This window comes from Aspergillus viridinutans (assembly GCF_018404265.1).
Source record: "Aspergillus viridinutans IFM 47045 DNA, scaffold_1, whole genome shotgun sequence".
NCBI classification, from domain to species: domain Eukaryota; kingdom Fungi; phylum Ascomycota; class Eurotiomycetes; order Eurotiales; family Aspergillaceae; genus Aspergillus; species Aspergillus viridinutans.
The window spans coordinates 2,111,375-2,128,077 of record NW_025091217.1 but is presented as its reverse complement, the minus strand read 5'-3'; the positions used below and the strand labels follow the sequence as shown (position 1 = coordinate 2,128,077).

At 51.3% G+C, this 16,703-nt stretch overlaps 7 protein-coding genes across 7 annotated transcripts; 2 read left to right on the top strand and 5 right to left on the bottom strand.

Moving 5' to 3' along the window:
* Window positions 1-244: 244 nt before the first annotated feature.
* Aspvir_000627 (uncharacterized protein) lies at window positions 245-1,483 on the bottom strand (the record flags this gene model as incomplete). Its single annotated transcript, XM_043265762.1, has 1 exon — window positions 245-1,483. One exon carries the CDS (start codon window positions 1,481-1,483, stop codon window positions 245-247), a length of 1,239 nt encoding a protein of 412 aa, XP_043121697.1.
* Window positions 1,484-2,172: 689 nt separating this feature from the next.
* Aspvir_000626 (uncharacterized protein) lies at window positions 2,173-3,198 on the top strand (the record flags this gene model as incomplete). Its single annotated transcript, XM_043265761.1, has 1 exon — window positions 2,173-3,198. One exon carries the CDS (start codon window positions 2,173-2,175, stop codon window positions 3,196-3,198), a length of 1,026 nt encoding a protein of 341 aa, XP_043121696.1.
* A 308-nt stretch (window positions 3,199-3,506) lies between these two features.
* Window positions 3,507-4,808, bottom strand: Aspvir_000625 (legume-like lectin family protein; the record flags this gene model as incomplete). Its single annotated transcript, XM_043265760.1, has 6 exons — window positions 3,507-3,950; window positions 4,010-4,270; window positions 4,327-4,408; window positions 4,475-4,545; window positions 4,616-4,639; window positions 4,707-4,808. 6 exons carry the CDS (start codon window positions 4,806-4,808, stop codon window positions 3,507-3,509), a joined length of 984 nt encoding a protein of 327 aa, XP_043121695.1.
* Window positions 4,809-5,413: 605 nt separating this feature from the next.
* On the top strand, window positions 5,414-5,838 carry tim13 (protein translocase subunit TIM13; the record flags this gene model as incomplete). The annotated part of the gene is made up of 2 exons (XM_043265759.1): window positions 5,414-5,536; window positions 5,617-5,838. The coding sequence occupies 2 exons, from the start codon at window positions 5,414-5,416 to the stop codon at window positions 5,836-5,838; spliced, it is 345 nt and encodes a 114-aa protein (XP_043121694.1).
* A 1,019-nt stretch (window positions 5,839-6,857) lies between these two features.
* On the bottom strand, window positions 6,858-8,525 carry pkaC (cAMP-dependent protein kinase catalytic subunit pkaC; the record flags this gene model as incomplete). The annotated part of the gene is made up of 4 exons (XM_043265758.1): window positions 6,858-6,885; window positions 6,946-7,320; window positions 7,375-7,628; window positions 7,698-8,525. 4 exons carry the CDS (start codon window positions 8,523-8,525, stop codon window positions 6,858-6,860), a joined length of 1,485 nt encoding a protein of 494 aa, XP_043121693.1.
* Window positions 8,526-9,828: 1,303 nt separating this feature from the next.
* Window positions 9,829-12,543, bottom strand: Aspvir_000622 (Sin1 family protein; the record flags this gene model as incomplete). The annotated part of the gene is made up of 3 exons (XM_043265757.1): window positions 9,829-11,887; window positions 11,971-12,453; window positions 12,521-12,543. The coding sequence occupies 3 exons, from the start codon at window positions 12,541-12,543 to the stop codon at window positions 9,829-9,831; spliced, it is 2,565 nt and encodes an 854-aa protein (XP_043121692.1).
* Window positions 12,544-13,205: 662 nt separating this feature from the next.
* On the bottom strand, window positions 13,206-16,657 carry Aspvir_000621 (replication factor C subunit 1; the record flags this gene model as incomplete). The annotated part of the gene is made up of 5 exons (XM_043265756.1): window positions 13,206-13,822; window positions 13,876-16,262; window positions 16,315-16,402; window positions 16,459-16,483; window positions 16,571-16,657. 5 exons carry the CDS (start codon window positions 16,655-16,657, stop codon window positions 13,206-13,208), a joined length of 3,204 nt encoding a protein of 1,067 aa, XP_043121691.1.
* Between the last annotated feature and the right edge of the window lie 46 nt (window positions 16,658-16,703).

The window sequence follows — 16,703 nt, the reverse complement described above, 5'->3', positions numbered from 1 at the left end:
ATATGGTTATGGTAGATAAAAGAGGTTGTGCATTTTGTTTATATGGTTGATTTCATCGGTATAGATAGCATCTCATGTATAGTTGATGACTTTCAAAGCGGTTTTTAGGTCTTCATTCAGAGCATTTCAGACGAGATCAAAATATAATTCTTTTAGTCTGAACAATAAAATCGCGGACTATTGGTATCTATAGACTACTTCCAGAAAGACTTGCATAAAACAAATGAAAGACAGTACACGAAGTTTACCATCCATACTTCGACCCGGCTTCCTTTTTGTTCCTTCGTCCAGTGGCAAAGCTCTCCTCCAAAGCCTCGCGTTGGGTGCTGGCCGCATTGACCAGCTGCTGCAGAGTGTGTTTGCCTGGTGCAATGGCCCGAACAGGATTGTGCTGAGCAGCAGCAAGGTCTGTCTGATGGGCCAACTCCTGGTTGGCAATGTATTCCTTGTCGGTATTGAAGTGCAGAATTCGAGATTTGGAAGGGTCGGCATTGCGCCCAAAGAGCTGTCGCCGTTGAGCCCGTGACAAATTGAGATCGTCCGCGATGTTATCCAACGTTTGATCGGCCGGTGGCTGTGAGGGGGCCGTCGCTGTTTCAGGCTCCGGCTCTGGGCCAGCCGGGGTGGCTTCTAGGTCGGTGGTGTACACCAATGGCTCGTAGGTAGCGGCTTGTGCTTGCGGTTCGGGCATATTCGAAGTTGTAGTTTCTTCTGTGGACAGGGAGAACAGACTGATTTTCGGTTTCTGAGAAACGGGCGGCGTTGGCTGTGCAGCCGGTAATTTATTGGACGCTTGCGAGGATTGTAAAGATGTTGTCTCGTTCGCGGTTGGCAAAGGAGACGACGAGGCAGGTTTTGCCGGTTGCTTCTTTTTCTTCTGCGACGCCCGCCCCACGGACAACGGCTTGAACATCATCGGGTTCCCCTTCAGCTTGACCTCCTCTTTCTTCTCTCCGTCTACCTGAGCCGTCGCGGCATCGTTGTCGCCAGGCTGCTCACTCCGAAGACTCCCCGGCTTGGGTATCGTCTCATCATCGCCATCGCCCGCCAAGCTATCGAACGCCTGTTCCCTCCGAAACTCCGCATCAGCTTCGCGGTCGAAACCAGGAGTCGCGCCCGTCTTCAGGCTGAAGACCTTCCGGGCTGGCGCGGCCGTCTTCCTATCCTTCTCCGCCGTGGCGTTGGTCCTCTTCGGAGGCGGTAAAAGGGCATTGAAACCCGAAAATGCTCCGCCTCCGCCTATTTTGACTCTTTTCCGGGCTGGCTCGTCTTCGCCATCCGCGGTAGGGTTCTCGGGTTTGATCTCCGGTAGAGCAACGCGGATCTTGCGGGGGTTACTGCGGTCGACGACGAAGTTTGCGCCGGAGGAGGGCTTGTGCGGATTCGCAGGCGTGGGAGCTTGACTTTTGTTTGATGGTTGAGTGACCTTGGTTTCTTGCTCTGAGTCTGAAGCTTCAGAGTCTGAGTATGATACGAGAGCCATTTTGGGTAGGGATGGCTAGATGTTTGTCTTGATAAGAATATAGAAATGCGTTGCGGAAGATGGCGATAGGGCCGCGGTCATGATAGACGGTTCCGCACGTGCCTTAATGAGGAAGTTGTTGATGCCTGAATTATATGGTGTCATTATTTACAGCTCCATGCTATCATCTTGCTGCCTTATCTTGCCAGGCACAGCTCAAGGGCATATTACCTCCTAACCATGCTAACCTCTGCGGCTTCAGTAATCTTAGATAAATTCGCATCTGACCAGGCAAGTACAACTGTGTTGCTCACATTGATTAGGTCTAGGCGATCAGTTCTAGCCACAGATTCAGGACATACTCTTATCGCCAGAGTAATTTCGCACGCAGGAATGCGGCAGTCTGAGAATGTAATTACAACGATCCTGGTCATATCGCCTGGACTGCGGACCAGACCGACTAATGCGTCGTGCCGTTTGTTCTAATCATCAACAGTATTATTGTGATGACATCATAAGCATGAGGAGGGGACACCTGACGATCAGATAAGATAAGGATGACTAATCACATGTTGGCATCAGAAAGAGAAATGGCAACTGTCTTCAGCTCATTCCACCTTGCTCGTCAGAATCCCCTCTCATCTCAGCAAATGCACGACACAATTTAACAAAGCGTGATATCTATGCACAACTTATAATGAAACGACGCCATGGACACAGCCACCGCCGCAGAAAATGGTCCAGAACCACAGGCATCCCCAGAGGCTCCTAGCGCAGAAAACGAATACACCCACCCTGCCACAGGCAAATTCCGCTTCAAATCCTCAAAATCCAAATCCAGATCCAAATCTCACCGAGACGAACCATACGACACCACCCACCACCACCGCCATCACCGCCATTCCCACCGCCACCACCGCTCCTCCAAACAACACAGATCCAAGCGCTCGACCCCACCCAACCCCCAAGATAACCCATCCCGCCTCTCCCCCGGCACCGCCTTCCGCGAGTCCCTCTTCGACGCCCTCGGCGACGATGAAGGCGCCGCATACTGGGAGTCCGTGTACGGCCAGCCAATCCACAAGTACCCAGTCCCATCCGTCCCCAAGGGTCCAGACGGCGAGCTGGAGCAGATGTCCGAGGAGGAGTACGCGACATACGTGCGCAGTCGGATGTGGGCGCGGACGCGGGAGGGGATGCTAGAGGAGCAGGAGCGCCTGCGCGCCGAACGAGCGCGGCAGAAGCGACGCGAGGAGGAAAGCGCAGAGAGCCAGCGCGAGAGGATGCGGTTCGAGCGTGCCATGGAGGAGAGTCTCCTACGCGGCCGGGAGCGACGGCGCCTCAAGGCGTGGAAGACGGTCTGGGAGGAGTACCGGCGTGCCTGGGAGGAGGTGAACCAAGAAGTAAACGTGGGTGCGAGCGAGCGCAGGCCGTTCCGGAATCTGGTCTTTTGGCCGGTGGAGTCGGGGAAACGGAGGGATATTTCGCGCGAAGCGGTGGAGGAGTTCATGCGCCATGCCCCGGAGGAGGTGTCTGGGGTGGGAGACGATGATCGGGCGGACAGCACGGCTGGCCTGCTTGCGGTGCTCAAGTCTGAGCGGATACGCTGGCATCCGGATAAGATCCAGCATCGATATGGTGCGCTGGGGATCGATGAAAGTGTGATGGCTAGTGTGACCGAGGTCTTCCAGATCATCGATCAGATGTGGAATGAGACGAGGGCGAAGCAGTCGTAGACGGCTGGGAACCTTTTCAACGTGACAAGATGAGCGTTTAGAGCAGCATTTTCTCGGCGTTTTTGATAGCATGATACCCTGCAGTCATCGCGATTACATTTTATTCCTATTATTTCCATTCCATAGTCAGGCGCTCAGGAAACAGCTCATCAATTTCTTGCTTCATATCAAAACGACTGTTAAAACCCGCAACTAGACATATATGACACGGCTATGCAATTGCGCAAATAATCAGAAACAAAATCTGACTCCGTAGACATGTTTTTTGTAATTTTCCTTTTGCATTTTTCGTGCTTTCATCCTTCCAACTAAAATCGCGAGTAACGCTGCTTGGTCCGGTACATGGTGAAACCGAGATACGCACCGACGACGGCAGCAAGGAACAGCATAACCTTAAACAGGAACCAACCCCAGCCGCCCTTCTTCTTGGGCACCTTCACTTGGGCCCGGTCTTGTCTGCCATTGTTTGCTGGGCCACGGCCGGAGCCGGCGGCGGCGCTGCCTCCGATGCTGTACAGGTTCTGAGCCTTGATGGAGATGATGTCGTGGTTGTCGCTCAGTTCTCCAGTTTCGGCAGAGAAGCCCAGGTAGGAAATGGCAGGGATGGCGATATTGGTCTCGGGGGCGTTCAGGGTGAAGCAGTTGGTCCAAGTGTCCTCAGACTTGTACTGCAAGTCTAGGGTCAGAGACTTGTCCTGGAAGTATGTCAAGCGCGCCTTGGTAGGAATTGAAGCGCCGCGCAGACCACGAGCCTGTCATCAACTTGTTAGCGCAACAGAGATCGACGCGGAGAAAATTAGGGTAGACTCACCGAACAGCCAGCGACTTCGTTGGCCTTTCCGTCATGGGCCTGGTCGTAAGGCGTCTTCCCATCACCCATCATGGCCATGACGTAGGGGAATGACGTTCCGGGACGGTTATTCTTGTATGTGTCGAAGAAGATACCCAGTCCTTCGAAGTTGTCTGTCGACCCGAAGACAGGGCCCTGGGTTGCGCGCTGCTTGGTGAGCCACATGGCAAACCCGTCGCCGTGCAAGTTTCCTTCGCCGTGGATCTTGAACTCAACCTCGATCTGGGTCACACGTCAGATTGTCAAGTCCTCGCCTCATATGAAAGTCCACCACTAACCTCCCAATTCGTTGCGGTAAGCGGAACCCGAGAGAAGATCCACCCCTGCTGCGATGGTCGATCCGACGTCAGGCGAATGTACCTAGCCCAATTAGCGCAAGGTTCTCCCCATCTCCAACTGAGTATTGTGGGGGGTTTGGTCGCATACTTGTCAGCGCGGACGATTGTATCACCACCAAAATCGAACCAGCGGCTTTGGAAGTCCGAGTCCAGGTATGGCTATGCAAAGTCAACTAGAATGTTCGGATTGAAGCTCGAGCAGATGCCGAGGTGCGGAGCGAGGACCAACCGGAGCAAGAGTGTGAGTGCGGAGCTGGTAGAGTCCAGGTTAGCGGGATCCGAGGGGCATTTGCGCATTCATGGAGAAATGGTCTTCGTACTGGAATGCTCTTGATATTCTCGTCGCCGTTGTAGGCGCTTGTTACCGGGAGGGTAGCTAGGCCACCGAGGCACAGAAGCGAGGAAAGCCGCGGCAGCAGCATGATGACCGATGTGATTGGATGGAGTCTGAGAAGCTGGGAGAATGAACGATTGTAGTTGTTGCGAGAACGAAAAGGTCAAGCGGTAGAGAGCAGACTGCAGCTAGCGAGCAAGAATAATCAAATTTGAGACTGATCGGCGTGGGTGGGCTCAATGTCACCGGGACATCAGCGAGCTCTACGTAGACAAGTATACCTTCCTGGAGGACAAGCTCAATGGGAGAGGGTAGCTCGGCGAGTGGTAAAATGGGAGAAAAGAATGAACGATAGTGAAGAGGGATAAAAGGAGTACACTACTCAGGTTTCACTGTGTACTGCGAAGAATCGAAAGGAAGCAAGGATCCAAAGAAATGGTAGACAACAGAGTATATGACAGATCCATGCCCGCACCTCATCGAGTAAACATCCAAGTGTCCACTTCGCCCTGCGTGTGGCGCAGCTCCCTCACGAACCAGCCCGCACCAGCCACACTTTTCCTTTATTCCGAAGATCTTGTCAGCGTCATTATCCAACGTCCTCACTTCAGTCCACACATACCCCTCAATCCACCTCACTTCCTACACCGAATTCCTTCCAGACATCCACAAAAAGGAAATACAAGCACCAAAATGGCCATCTGGGGATCCTCAAGCTCCAACTCCGCGTCCTCCAGCGAAGCGGACATCAAAACCCACCTCATGAACCAAGTGCGGCAAGAAGCCGCCGTGACCAACGCCCGGAATCTGATCGGGGTATGTATAGACCTAACCTACCACACAGCACATTTGAGTCAAATCAGTCTGACCAAGGACGGGTTTCCTCCCACTTGTAGAAAGTCAACGAACACTGCTTCGAAGCCTGCGTCCCCAACCCGGGCACATCGCTGTCCTCCGCCGAACACACCTGTCTCTCGCAGTGCATGGAGAAGTACATCTCCTTCTGGAACGCCGTCAGCCGTGGCTACATTTCGCGTCTCGCAAACGAGAGGAAGGCGTACGGTGGTGGTGCCCTTGACCCATCGTTTATTCAATCTGGGCAGGAATCCAGCCTGTGAGCGCTGGCGCATCGGAGCTTGACCTTTGTTGAGGAGGGAGTGGAAGGCTGATTGTGTCTGTGATTTCGACATTACGAGGTTTCTTGGTGCTGTTTTCACCCCCTACCTTGAATGGGTTTGCGGTACTTCCAAAAGGCGTTGTTTTCTCTTGCCGTGAGCTTCAACCGGTAAGATTTTTGTACAATACTATATACAGGGTGACGGGTGGATACTATTGTGTAGAGTACTCATTCAAGTTTAAAAACGGGGCGGCAGAGCCACCGAGACCGATTGACAGCCATATCGGACGGAAGACGTCTGGTCTGTATTTGATGATATTCAGATTTGACGCCTACCTTTTCCACTTGTTCAAGACATCGAAAATATGTACATTATACAGGACTGAAGACGAAATTGACGCAGATAGAAAGACAATGGATGAGGCCAACAGTGACCTTTGTTCCATACTCATAACCAACACTCACCCACTCAGGTGTGCCAGCGCAAAGAGAAGACGTAAAGAAAAGGACATGGATAACCTTGCGGGCTCCCCAAGACTTCAGAAAGGTATACCTCAGGCGACACACGATAACCAAGGACAAGCCCAATCATCCAGGATCCAGCAGCCGACCAAAGCTTCTCCAGACGAACACCACCGACATGTTCAAAGGTTAAACTTCGAACCCAATAAAAGAACGGAATATTGGACCCCCTGAATTCCAAGAGATTCTCTCAGATACGTCAATGCCGAAAGAAGGTAAGGATCAGTCCATGCGGAAGCCACGAAACTTCTGCAGTGGTAAAATTCAATAGAGCCCCACAGACACGCTCCGGGCATATGCGCGAGCCTGGAGCATCATGGTCGACGAGAGAGACCAAAGTCGTAGACAAGCACGACCTTTCAAGAGAAGATAGTACTGAACAGAGCGAGTTTTATTTCGAGCATAAAGTAGTGGCTAGTCCATTTGAATCGTGGGCATTCCCGTCCCATGATTGGCAAAGTGCAAAGTCCATTGCCCTATCAAAGGTCGTATATTGCGCTAGAAGTCGGGGAAAAGGTGACCATGCCTGTAGCAAGAGCTCCAATTAGTACCTAGATCTAAATTGGTTCGCGACCGGGACACATACACATCATCGCCCTGCTGGCCGTATTGTTCAGTCTCCTCGGGATACCGATCGTATTGACTGGCATCACCCTGGCCTCCGCGGATAGGGGGTACATAAGGAGCATCAATGTCCTTTCTTGCAAGACGATCCCAGGTGACTTCCGCGAACCAAGGGTGGTTCTTCACATCTTCGGAACCTCCATGAAGGTTTCCCAGTCGCTTGGTCAAGTCCGCTGTGATGAGCTGCGAGAGCAAGTCGACGGCGTCCGGGTGAAGGTAGGGCGGGTACTTGACACGACCCCGGAGAATGTTCTCGTAGATCTTGACGGGCGAGCCACTGTCCCAGAAGGGTGTGAAGCCGCACAACATTTCGAAGATAAGAATTCCAAGTGACCACCTTGGCTCTAGTCAGCCAATGGAAGCGTAGAGCTCATTTGAGGGAAATACCTACCAATCGACCGATTTGTTATATCCCTTGGACGAAACAACTTCTGGAGCAAGATAATCGGGTGTTCCGCAAAGCGTCCAGGTGATGTCAGGCACCTCCTTCGCGAACCCAAAATCGGTGATCTTCAAGTGACCGTGCCGGTCAAGTAGCAGATTCTCTGGCTTCAGGTCTCGGTAAATAATCTGCTGAGAGTGTAGATACTCCAGTGCAAGAGTAACCTCGGCCGCATAGAACTTGGCGACAGGGTTTGGGAACCGCTGCGATGGGCACATGGCATCAGCCTACTGGAACTTGCATCGATACGGAGGGACGCGGAGAGCACTCACCTGGGATTTGCGAAGTAAACTGAAGAGCTCTCCACCCTCCACAAAGTCCATCACCATGTACAGATTCCTTGCGTCTTGCCAGGTACCCCACAATGTGATCAAGAATGGATGCCTGACGCGATTGAGCATTCGTCGCTCGTCATTTGTATGCTCGACCTGTTTCATCTTGACCACCTGCGCCTTCTTCAGGACCTTGATTGCGTAGAATCGATGATTGTGTTTCGACTGCACCAAATGGACACGACCGAAACTGCCCGTACCCAATGTACGTTGGATAGTGAAATCGTCTAGGGAATATTTCCCTTTTGTAGTGCGGGCATCAGCCCGGGTGCCCTGCTGGGAGTTCGCATGACCTTCGGCAGAAGCCTGTGAAGATCCATGATGATGAGTGGGGTGAAGTAGATTGTGTAACTTGGAGGTATGAGTGTGTTGTTGTTGTGGCTGTTGCTGCTGGTGTTGTTGTTGTAGGTGGTGGAGGCCCGGGTTGTGGTGGGTGGAGGGATGGGGTTGCGTCACGGCGGATTGCATGGAGGCAGCTTGACCCTCGGAATTTTGATCTGTACCTGGAGAGGGGTTGAGATTGTGGTTGGATGAGCGATGAGGCTGAGCAGCAGAGGAGGTTGCGGAATTATTGCTGGTGTTACTGGTGGCCGAATGTTGATGATGATGGGTTTGTTCGTCGTGCTGGTGGTGGTGGTGGTGGTCGGCAGAGTTGGGTGACGTCTGTGTCTGGGCCGCTGTGGGTGACGAACTTGATTCCAGTTCTTTAGAGAGGGTATGCGAATCCTTCGTCCGCCGTTTCTTCAAGAGGCCTCCTAAAGTCGGCATCGAGGATATGAGAGTTAAGAGTATAAGAGGTCAGAGATAAGGTGAAACATAGACCATAGGGAGGTGAGTGGCAGGGTAGGTTAGGGGGTGCGGGTGTTTTGTGTGAGAGAAATCAACCCCTCGTCACTTCTGGCTTGCGGGAAGCTTTCAAAGAGGGGGACACAAGACACACGAGGGAGCGAGAGATGGCTCCGGCGCGGATACTGCGGACGCCTCCCGGGGGCTAGAGACAACCAGAATGGAGTCGATGGACCCCCCGATCGTTCGTGCGTTACAGAACACCCCAAAGTCGAATGCAGAGCTGGGCTGGAGATTGATTGCTTCTTTCTTCTTGCTTCGTGACTTTTGCTTATATCTCGAGGTCAATTGATCGAAATGTTCAATCTCTCCTCGTAGACTATATCTAGACTAGAGGTCGTCGCGGTACCAAGTAAATTGAGAGAAGCCAAGAGAGTGGGGAAGGGCTAGCCCATAGTCAAGATGATGATGACGATGATGTTGTTCCTTGCTGATGATAAGGATGTGATGCTAATATAGCGTTGTTGTAAGGTTTTAATTAAAGTCGGGGTAAAATTGACTCTCTCCCTCTACAAGTAGTCATCTCACTCATTTATTCGACGCTATCTGCGTCTTCAATTCATTCTCCAAATAGCCAGTCGATGAAGAAAGTACGCAATATACCTCTCGCTCTAAATTCGTATCATTTGATACCAATTAGTCACTAGAACCATGCCAGACAAGATTTTATGACGTTCTACGAAAGTGGTACAGCGTGCGCAGAGTGGAGAGTAACCTCTCAGACACTATGAGATCATCACTCAATGTTAGATCCTTCGACCTCCGGGACCATGTATCATTGAGATCATGACTGGGCCACCACAACTTCAGGTCCTATTTTTCGCAGGGTTACTCGAGCATTGATACGAGATTTTGATATACTGTCGAATTTCAACATTTTATACCTACCAGACGACAATTGCCAAACGTCTCAATTCCATCCAGCTGGAGACCCTACAAAAGCCTCTGTCTTGGTGACTTCATTACCCCCAGCGGATCCCCGGAAGGCCCCGCATCAAGGGCTGTTGTGCCCAACCGGCAATATTCCCCAAACCAATTGCCTCCCTAGTGTGCAGCAGTATCTTTAGCGATGCAAATCATATCTTCGTGGATTCTCATCTCATGCCAAGGGGTAGATACTTGTACATCAACGAACCAAACCTCCTTAGACAATAGCATCAAAACAGCATGTCTCTGCAGAATAAGACTTGTCCCCAAACGCCATACCAAACCCACTTCCTCATAACTAAATACGATAATGAGCCATGTTCTTCTTGATCTCATCCACTATCTCAATCGCCTCCAGGGCATTTCGCGCCTCAAAATCGTACCGCTTCTGCTCATTGGCATCGTTACCGCGTAGAACAACGACCCGGAAGTTCTTCGGGTGTCGCCGGCTCACTTTGCATCCCACCACATCGTTGAAGCTGATCGATCGGGTTTTGGTGTCGGATGCTGCCTTGCCCGTATCCCCCGGCATGATGTGCATGTAATCATTGTCAAAGGTCAAGATGCGATGGTTCGATGTCGTGAAGGACATTGACTGCTTTCGAAACACATGATAGCGCCGGTAGTAACTACCCGTAAGTTCCTGGGTTTGGGTGAGTGGATGTAGCATGCTTGGTCCGCTCTTCTTGCTCTTCTTGCTTGCAGCGTTGTGTTTGTTATCGATGAGCAACGGCGCATTGGGGGATGAACTTCCTGGGGAGCCAGTTAATGATAGAGGCCCCGCCCCGAATCGACGCCGTACAAGGTCGAGGTCGGTAATATTACCCAGAGCCTCCACTGTCCGGTCAAGCGGCGCTATCGTGTTGGATCCCGCCACTTTGAGAATGTAATTGCCCTTGTCGAGCGCCCATCTTTTGCAGACCGAGTCCAAAATTTCTGCTATATAGCTGTCGGTAGAGGTGTTCAGAGTTGTAACGTGAGTGGCAGCATCCAGGTTCATGAACCGGATTTTCAGTGTTTTGGAGACGCCCATTCGAGGTGTAGCATGGGACGTAGGCACCGCGGGCCGGTCAGCTGGAGTCAAGGTATTGTCGTTCAAAGCAGATGAGAACGGCTGTCCCAGAATGGGATTCACGCGAGCTGCTGGGGCCTTACTCTGCGGAGTAGGCTGGATGAGTGGCACAGTCGGCGCCGTAGGCGTTGTGACGTTTTCCTCTGAGGGTGCTTCCTGACTGTATTGCGGGAACAGCCGCTCATTCTCTTCGAATTCCTCCTCAGAAGCTTCCACCAAAGCGAATTCGTCATATTGCTTTCCCCTCGATCGGCCCCTCACTCCAGTCGCCCTATTGTTATTGTTCGAAGTGAAGTCTGCTATGTGTGATGCTCGGCTCAGAGGCGGAAAATCATATTCAATCTCTCCATCCTCAACCATCCGTAGAGTCCATCTATTCACATTGAGTTTGTTACGCTCGATGGCTGGCTCGCGACCTTCTTCAGAGTACCTCCAAAGAGCCAGCCCAATAGCCTCCGCAACAGTGACCGGCGCCGGCTGATCTGCAAGCTTGGATTCCCTGGCCAACTGAAGGTCAAGAGGCTCTTCGGGGTCAGAGGAGAATGGAAGATAAAGCTTGATGTTTAGGGCCTCCGCTAACCCTTTACCGGAGAGAACAGCGAACATCTCGACAGGATTTGTGGGCGCCTTCATGCGCGCTTTAAGCGCTTGCGTCAGTAAACTGGTAGGTTGCAGTCTGCTGATGGGGCGTGGCGGTGGCAGATTTTGCAACTCTGGTGCTGGAGTTTTGGGTTTCCTTGGAGATGCAATCTGAGATCCACCTCCGTTCTGTAGCTTGTGCATCAACGCAACAGGCGAGGATGAATCCAAACCACCAGTGATCCCGACGTCTTCCAACAGCGAGCCGGAACCAGCCGTTGCGTCGAACTCGGATGAAAGCACAGATCCTTCAGACTCAGCGCCAGAGTCCTCGGCGGCCTCACTGAGCCCTCCAAGCGTCATAGTGTCAACATTCCTGTTGCCAGTGCTTCGAGGCGGGTCCTGGTATTCTATGATTTTGTCCTTGGTCGAGAATTGAATTTGTCGCCTCTTAAATGAAGGATCCATTTCGTTGGTCTCGTTATCTGTGGACAGGTCGCTACTGGTAGTAGTGTCTCGTCGTGGTCGTCCCTCATTCACGTTCACTGCCGTCCCCAGTGATCCAGTGCGAAAATGGGTTCCTGTTGCTGGGTGTGAGGGCGATGTGACCATGACTTCCGGCCCCTCATGGCGATCAGACGAACGGATGGGCGAAGATCCGGCTCGTGTGCGGATCGGCATCTTGGAGAATTGAATCTGGGAAGCCCTGCTGTAGCATCAGTGTGAGTAATTTCGGTAGAAAAACACAAGATCAGCGAGTTAGCAAATGACATGCTACCGCACACTGACCTCCGAGTGCTGTCTCCATCATCGTCGCTCTCATCACTCAAGTCACTGCTATCATCCTCGTCCGCTTCTCTTTGTTTCTGCTGTTCGCTCTGTTGGCGATCCCGACGGCGCGTCCGTTTCCCGCTCCGGCCCTGGTGCCGACGGCCGGTCACATCCACGTTGCTTTTGCCAGTGACCATGCCCCCTTCTTCGTCTTCTCCGTAATCCCCAAACCTGGATCTGCGCAGGGTATTGGCATCTCTTGAAGCACCGAAGCGATAGTACTCTGATGAGACGGCGGCCGTGGTCGGAATAGGAGGGGAAGAGGCTCTCCTTGCTTGCGCTGCTGCGGCTTGGCTGCTAGGGTTGGTTGATCCTGAGAACCATCCGGCAGCACGAAAGCCGGGCGTATTGAGGACGGAGTTATTCACATTAATAAGCCGTTCGCCAACTCCATCCTTGATCGTCGATAGATATGAGGTGCGCAATTGCCAAATGGTAAAGCTGACGATCAGTTAGTGCGACCATACTACACAAAGCAGATCGGGGCGCGGTGGAAATGGCAACTTACTCATCATTATGTAGGAGAGACATCTTCTCAGCGTAACTTACTCGGCGCCAACGATTATGCTCGTGGCGCTATTGGAATCGGTCAACAGATATTGAACACAGCGAAGACACCGTGCAATAGTCCAAACCGCAATGAGACGCAGGGCTGTGATGAAGGGAAGATATGCACTGAGCACATGGAGCAGATAATTAAGATGAAAGCCAGTTCACCACAAGCAGGTCCAGCCTGTTTATTCAAAACAAAAAGAATAGAAGGAATGTACCCTTGGGGTAGTTGGTTTAAAGAATTGATGCGGGGGGCTGAGAATGAACCTGATGAGGAGTAGACTAGTAGCTACCGGAAGGAGACCGCATTCTGTGGCGGTGGCTCCCCAAAACATCACTATGTAGAGAGGTACTACTCCGCAGATCGGCCAAGACCCTAGCCTAAGTCCTTCACACATATGGATTCTAACTACGGGGTATAGTTGGCTGACAGACAGTTTCTTCTAATGTATCTTAATCACTGCGTAAAAGAGTATAAATAGGCCATTCAGTGTATCACAGTAAGGCTTCAAATATGATACATTAATCAGTGGTTATATGGAACCGCTTCGCATGTCATATACAACTCTTTAACTCAATATCTTGCCAGAAGCTCATAAACAGAGGTAGACAACAAATCCCGGGCGCGAAACAGGTACATCTCAGGCCTTTGCCTTAGTCTTTCGGCCTTTTCCTTTCTTAGGTTTCTCGGCATCGTCGATGAAATCGTCGTCGGGGTTCGCTTTTTTACCCTTTTTGCCTTTGCCTGACGCGCCTTTTTGCGCCGCTGATTTCTTGGGCACACGGACATACTTGTCTTTCTTCAGATCAAGTTCTTCGTTTTCATCGTTATCCTGTGTGTCATCTTCGAGGACCTCTGCCTCATCCGATTCATCAATGGCATCTTCGATGTCCGGCTTTTCCTTTGGCATCTTCTTCGGAGCCGCAACACTACTGGCTTTCATGAATGGTAGTGGATGTGATCGCTGGTTGTACAAACGTGTGAAGGTGGCTTTTGTTTGTGTTTCCAGCTTGACGTTGGACTCGTCCATAGGACCCAGGCCAAGCTCAACCAGGGCATCCCAGTCATCTCGCGTGAGGAAATAACTGTCCATAAAATCAATGACATCTTCGACACTGTCTTTGCCGTCATCCATCAATCTGCGAACCGATTTGTTCCAGAGGAGCGGGATGTATTGCTGTCTGATCTCATCGCGGTCACCAGAAGCACGGAGACGCATATGACCTTGAATTTCCTTAACGTAACGCCAGAGTTTTCCTGCACATGCCATGTTAGTAACGAAAAGGAAATACTGCATCACGCAGACATACCTTGTTTACTATTCTGCCCCAGCCAGCTGGTAAAGCCGGGACGCTCCACCAGGTTGCCGTAAATGAAGCTTGCGGGGCGAACGAAACTGAAAACAGCATGAGTCGGCATAAGGCTCCATTGCTGCTGTGTTCCATGAATCATCCTATCGACAAGATCACCATCACTGATACTAGAGGCTGCATTGTCCGCCAATTCAAGCAGCTTCAACTTCTGTTCCTTGCCCTGGTAATTGCCAGCTAGCGTTGGCCTGGTTCTCAGGTAGTTCTCTTGAAGCATCAGATAACTGAACTCGTGATCATTGAAGTACAGCTCGATTTTGTCACCCAGAGTGGTTTTAGAGCTCGGAGCGAAGGTCTGGGCATTTAAGATCTTGCTGACAATGTCCCACGGCTTCAGGATCACATGCTTCTGCCATGCTTTGGACATTTCTTTTCCTTTGTCAAAGTCAAGATGCTGCTGGTCTAATTTGACAGTGGAAAGCATGTTGATGACTTGCCGAATATCAGCGTTGGTTCCTTGAATGAGACTATCCAATACCGGAGGTGGAATCTTTAAGCCTTCCCTGAAGCAGATAGTCGAGAGTCTGGCTCTGATTTGCTCGGCCGTCGGACGCCTGAAAGGCAGCTCATAAGTGACGTGATCGAAGGGCTTCATTTTCGGCAACCTTCGCTCGTTGCAGATTAGAATTAAGGGTATGTGGGTTTTCTTCGCCAGGGAAACCAAAGCGCCCACGCCACCTCGATCTCCAGCAGACATTCCATCAACTTCATCCATTATGAGAACCAGATTCTTTTTCATGCTTTCAATCTTCTTGCCCTCGCCAGAAAAGTATCCTTGCAGGGAGGTTGTGTCTAAGATATCAAGAAGATTGCTTTCCACAAGCTTCTTACTCCTTGTATCACTCGCGTTCGTTTCGACAACATCATAGCCTTCGAGGTTAGCTACCAGATGCGCTGCCGTCGTTTTCCCTATCCCAGGAGGCCCATGGATCATCACGGCGCGATAGACCCCAGACCCATCTTTTCCGGGTCTTGAAAAGTTAAACTTGGCATTCTTGTGCCAATTATGAAGCCAAGTTTGGAGCTTCTCAACAGCACCTTTGTTGCCGCATATCATATTCATGGCCGTCGGAGCATATTTCGTCGTCCAGAGCTGATCATCAACCTTGGCGCCATGAGACGACGAGGGAGCTTGAGACCCTGCAGATGGTTTAGGTGTCATTGTTTCTTTAGCCTTGAGCTTCCGCTTCTCTTCTGCTTCGATTTCAGCTGCCATTGCTTTGATCTTGTCCTCTTCGGCCTTCTTCTTCGCCGCATGTTTCTCAGCTGCCTTTGAGTCCCCACCATTGGGGGGAAGTCGCCGGATAAGTTCAAACAGACCTTCCTCATTAATAGTTTTCAATTTGTGATCCTGAATCTTTTGGAGTTTGTTGGGTCCAGCATCGCTTCCCAGAACTACATAGCTGGTTTTTGAGCTAGGTGCTGTGGTAACTTTGCCACCATACTTTTTGACCAAGTTCTGACCTTCCTCGCGACCGAGGGTATCAAGAACACCAGTGAAGACAAAGGATAATCCAGCGAGGCAGTTTTCAGCGCCAACAGGCAATTCTGCGGTCCCGCCTGCTACAGGATCTCGCGATCTTTGCGTAGCAGCAAAGTTGAACTTCGCCTTCTCACCCAATGGCGGTGGCGGGGAAGGCGGTTTGATTGTCGGTATGCTGTCGAATATATCCTGGATTTCCTTGCTCTCTGGCTCGTCCTTTTTAGTAGCCGCTCCTCTCTGCTTCTTGGCAGCGGGAGCCGATGCGGCTGTTTTTGCGCGCGTAGGACCTTTCGAGGCTTTAGAATCCTCATAATCTTCATCCCGATCAACGGCCTCGGACTTTCGTTTCTGGCCGGTGCGCGAGGCTTTCGCCGGTGCTGCAGGTGCGTCCTTCATGGCCACGTCGGCTGACTCGGATGTACTGGCGTTCTTTCTGCGCGATGACTTGCCGGAAGCCGCACTGGCCGGTTTGATTTCCATTTCCTCAAAGTCATCATCTTCGCCATGCTCATCCTCTTCAACGTAGTCGTCGTCGTATTTACCTGGTTTTCGATAGTCTGTCGCAAAAATGTCATCGCCTCCTAAGCCATCGTCGTCGTCTAAAACAACGGTGCTTTTCTTGGCCGTCCTGCGGGAGCGTTGTCTGGGTGATTGCTCGACGGTCTTTGTATTCGTCGTTTCAGGAGCGTTCTCAGCGTCATGGCCATTGAGAGATGCAGTATCAGAGGGCCGCGCATCCTTAGTCTTCATTGCATCTTCGCTTTTTCCAGGTTTTGTTTTCTTTTTTGAGGATGCAAAATAGTCTGAAGTCGTTGTTGGCTGCCCTTGCGACTCAGCTGGTTTACTTCAGAAATTGTCAGTGATACACCAGCAGCGCGCAACGGTTTTTCACATACGGCGTGCTCGTCGCCCTTGACTTTGGCGCAGGTGACTTGGGTTTCAATTCCTCTTCTTCATCACTGTCATCGACAACCTTTCTGCTTCCTGTTATATCGCTTAGTAAATATGACCCGAAATTATCGTTGCATGGCCGAACATACGTTTCTTTCTAGCGGTTGAAGCATCCTGCAATCAAATAACTGAGTCTCAGCAACACGTCTTATTCACTATGGCGGGATCCGAGTGTCATTGTGACTTAAGGTATCAGCTTACCTCTTTCTTTGCTGGCGGTTTCGCGGGAGACGCACTAGAGCCCTGGCTGGACTTGCCACCAAAGAAGTTCCTAATGTCGGTAGGCATCGTAGTACTGTATCAATTGCGAGCACGACATGCAACCTGAGGAGGT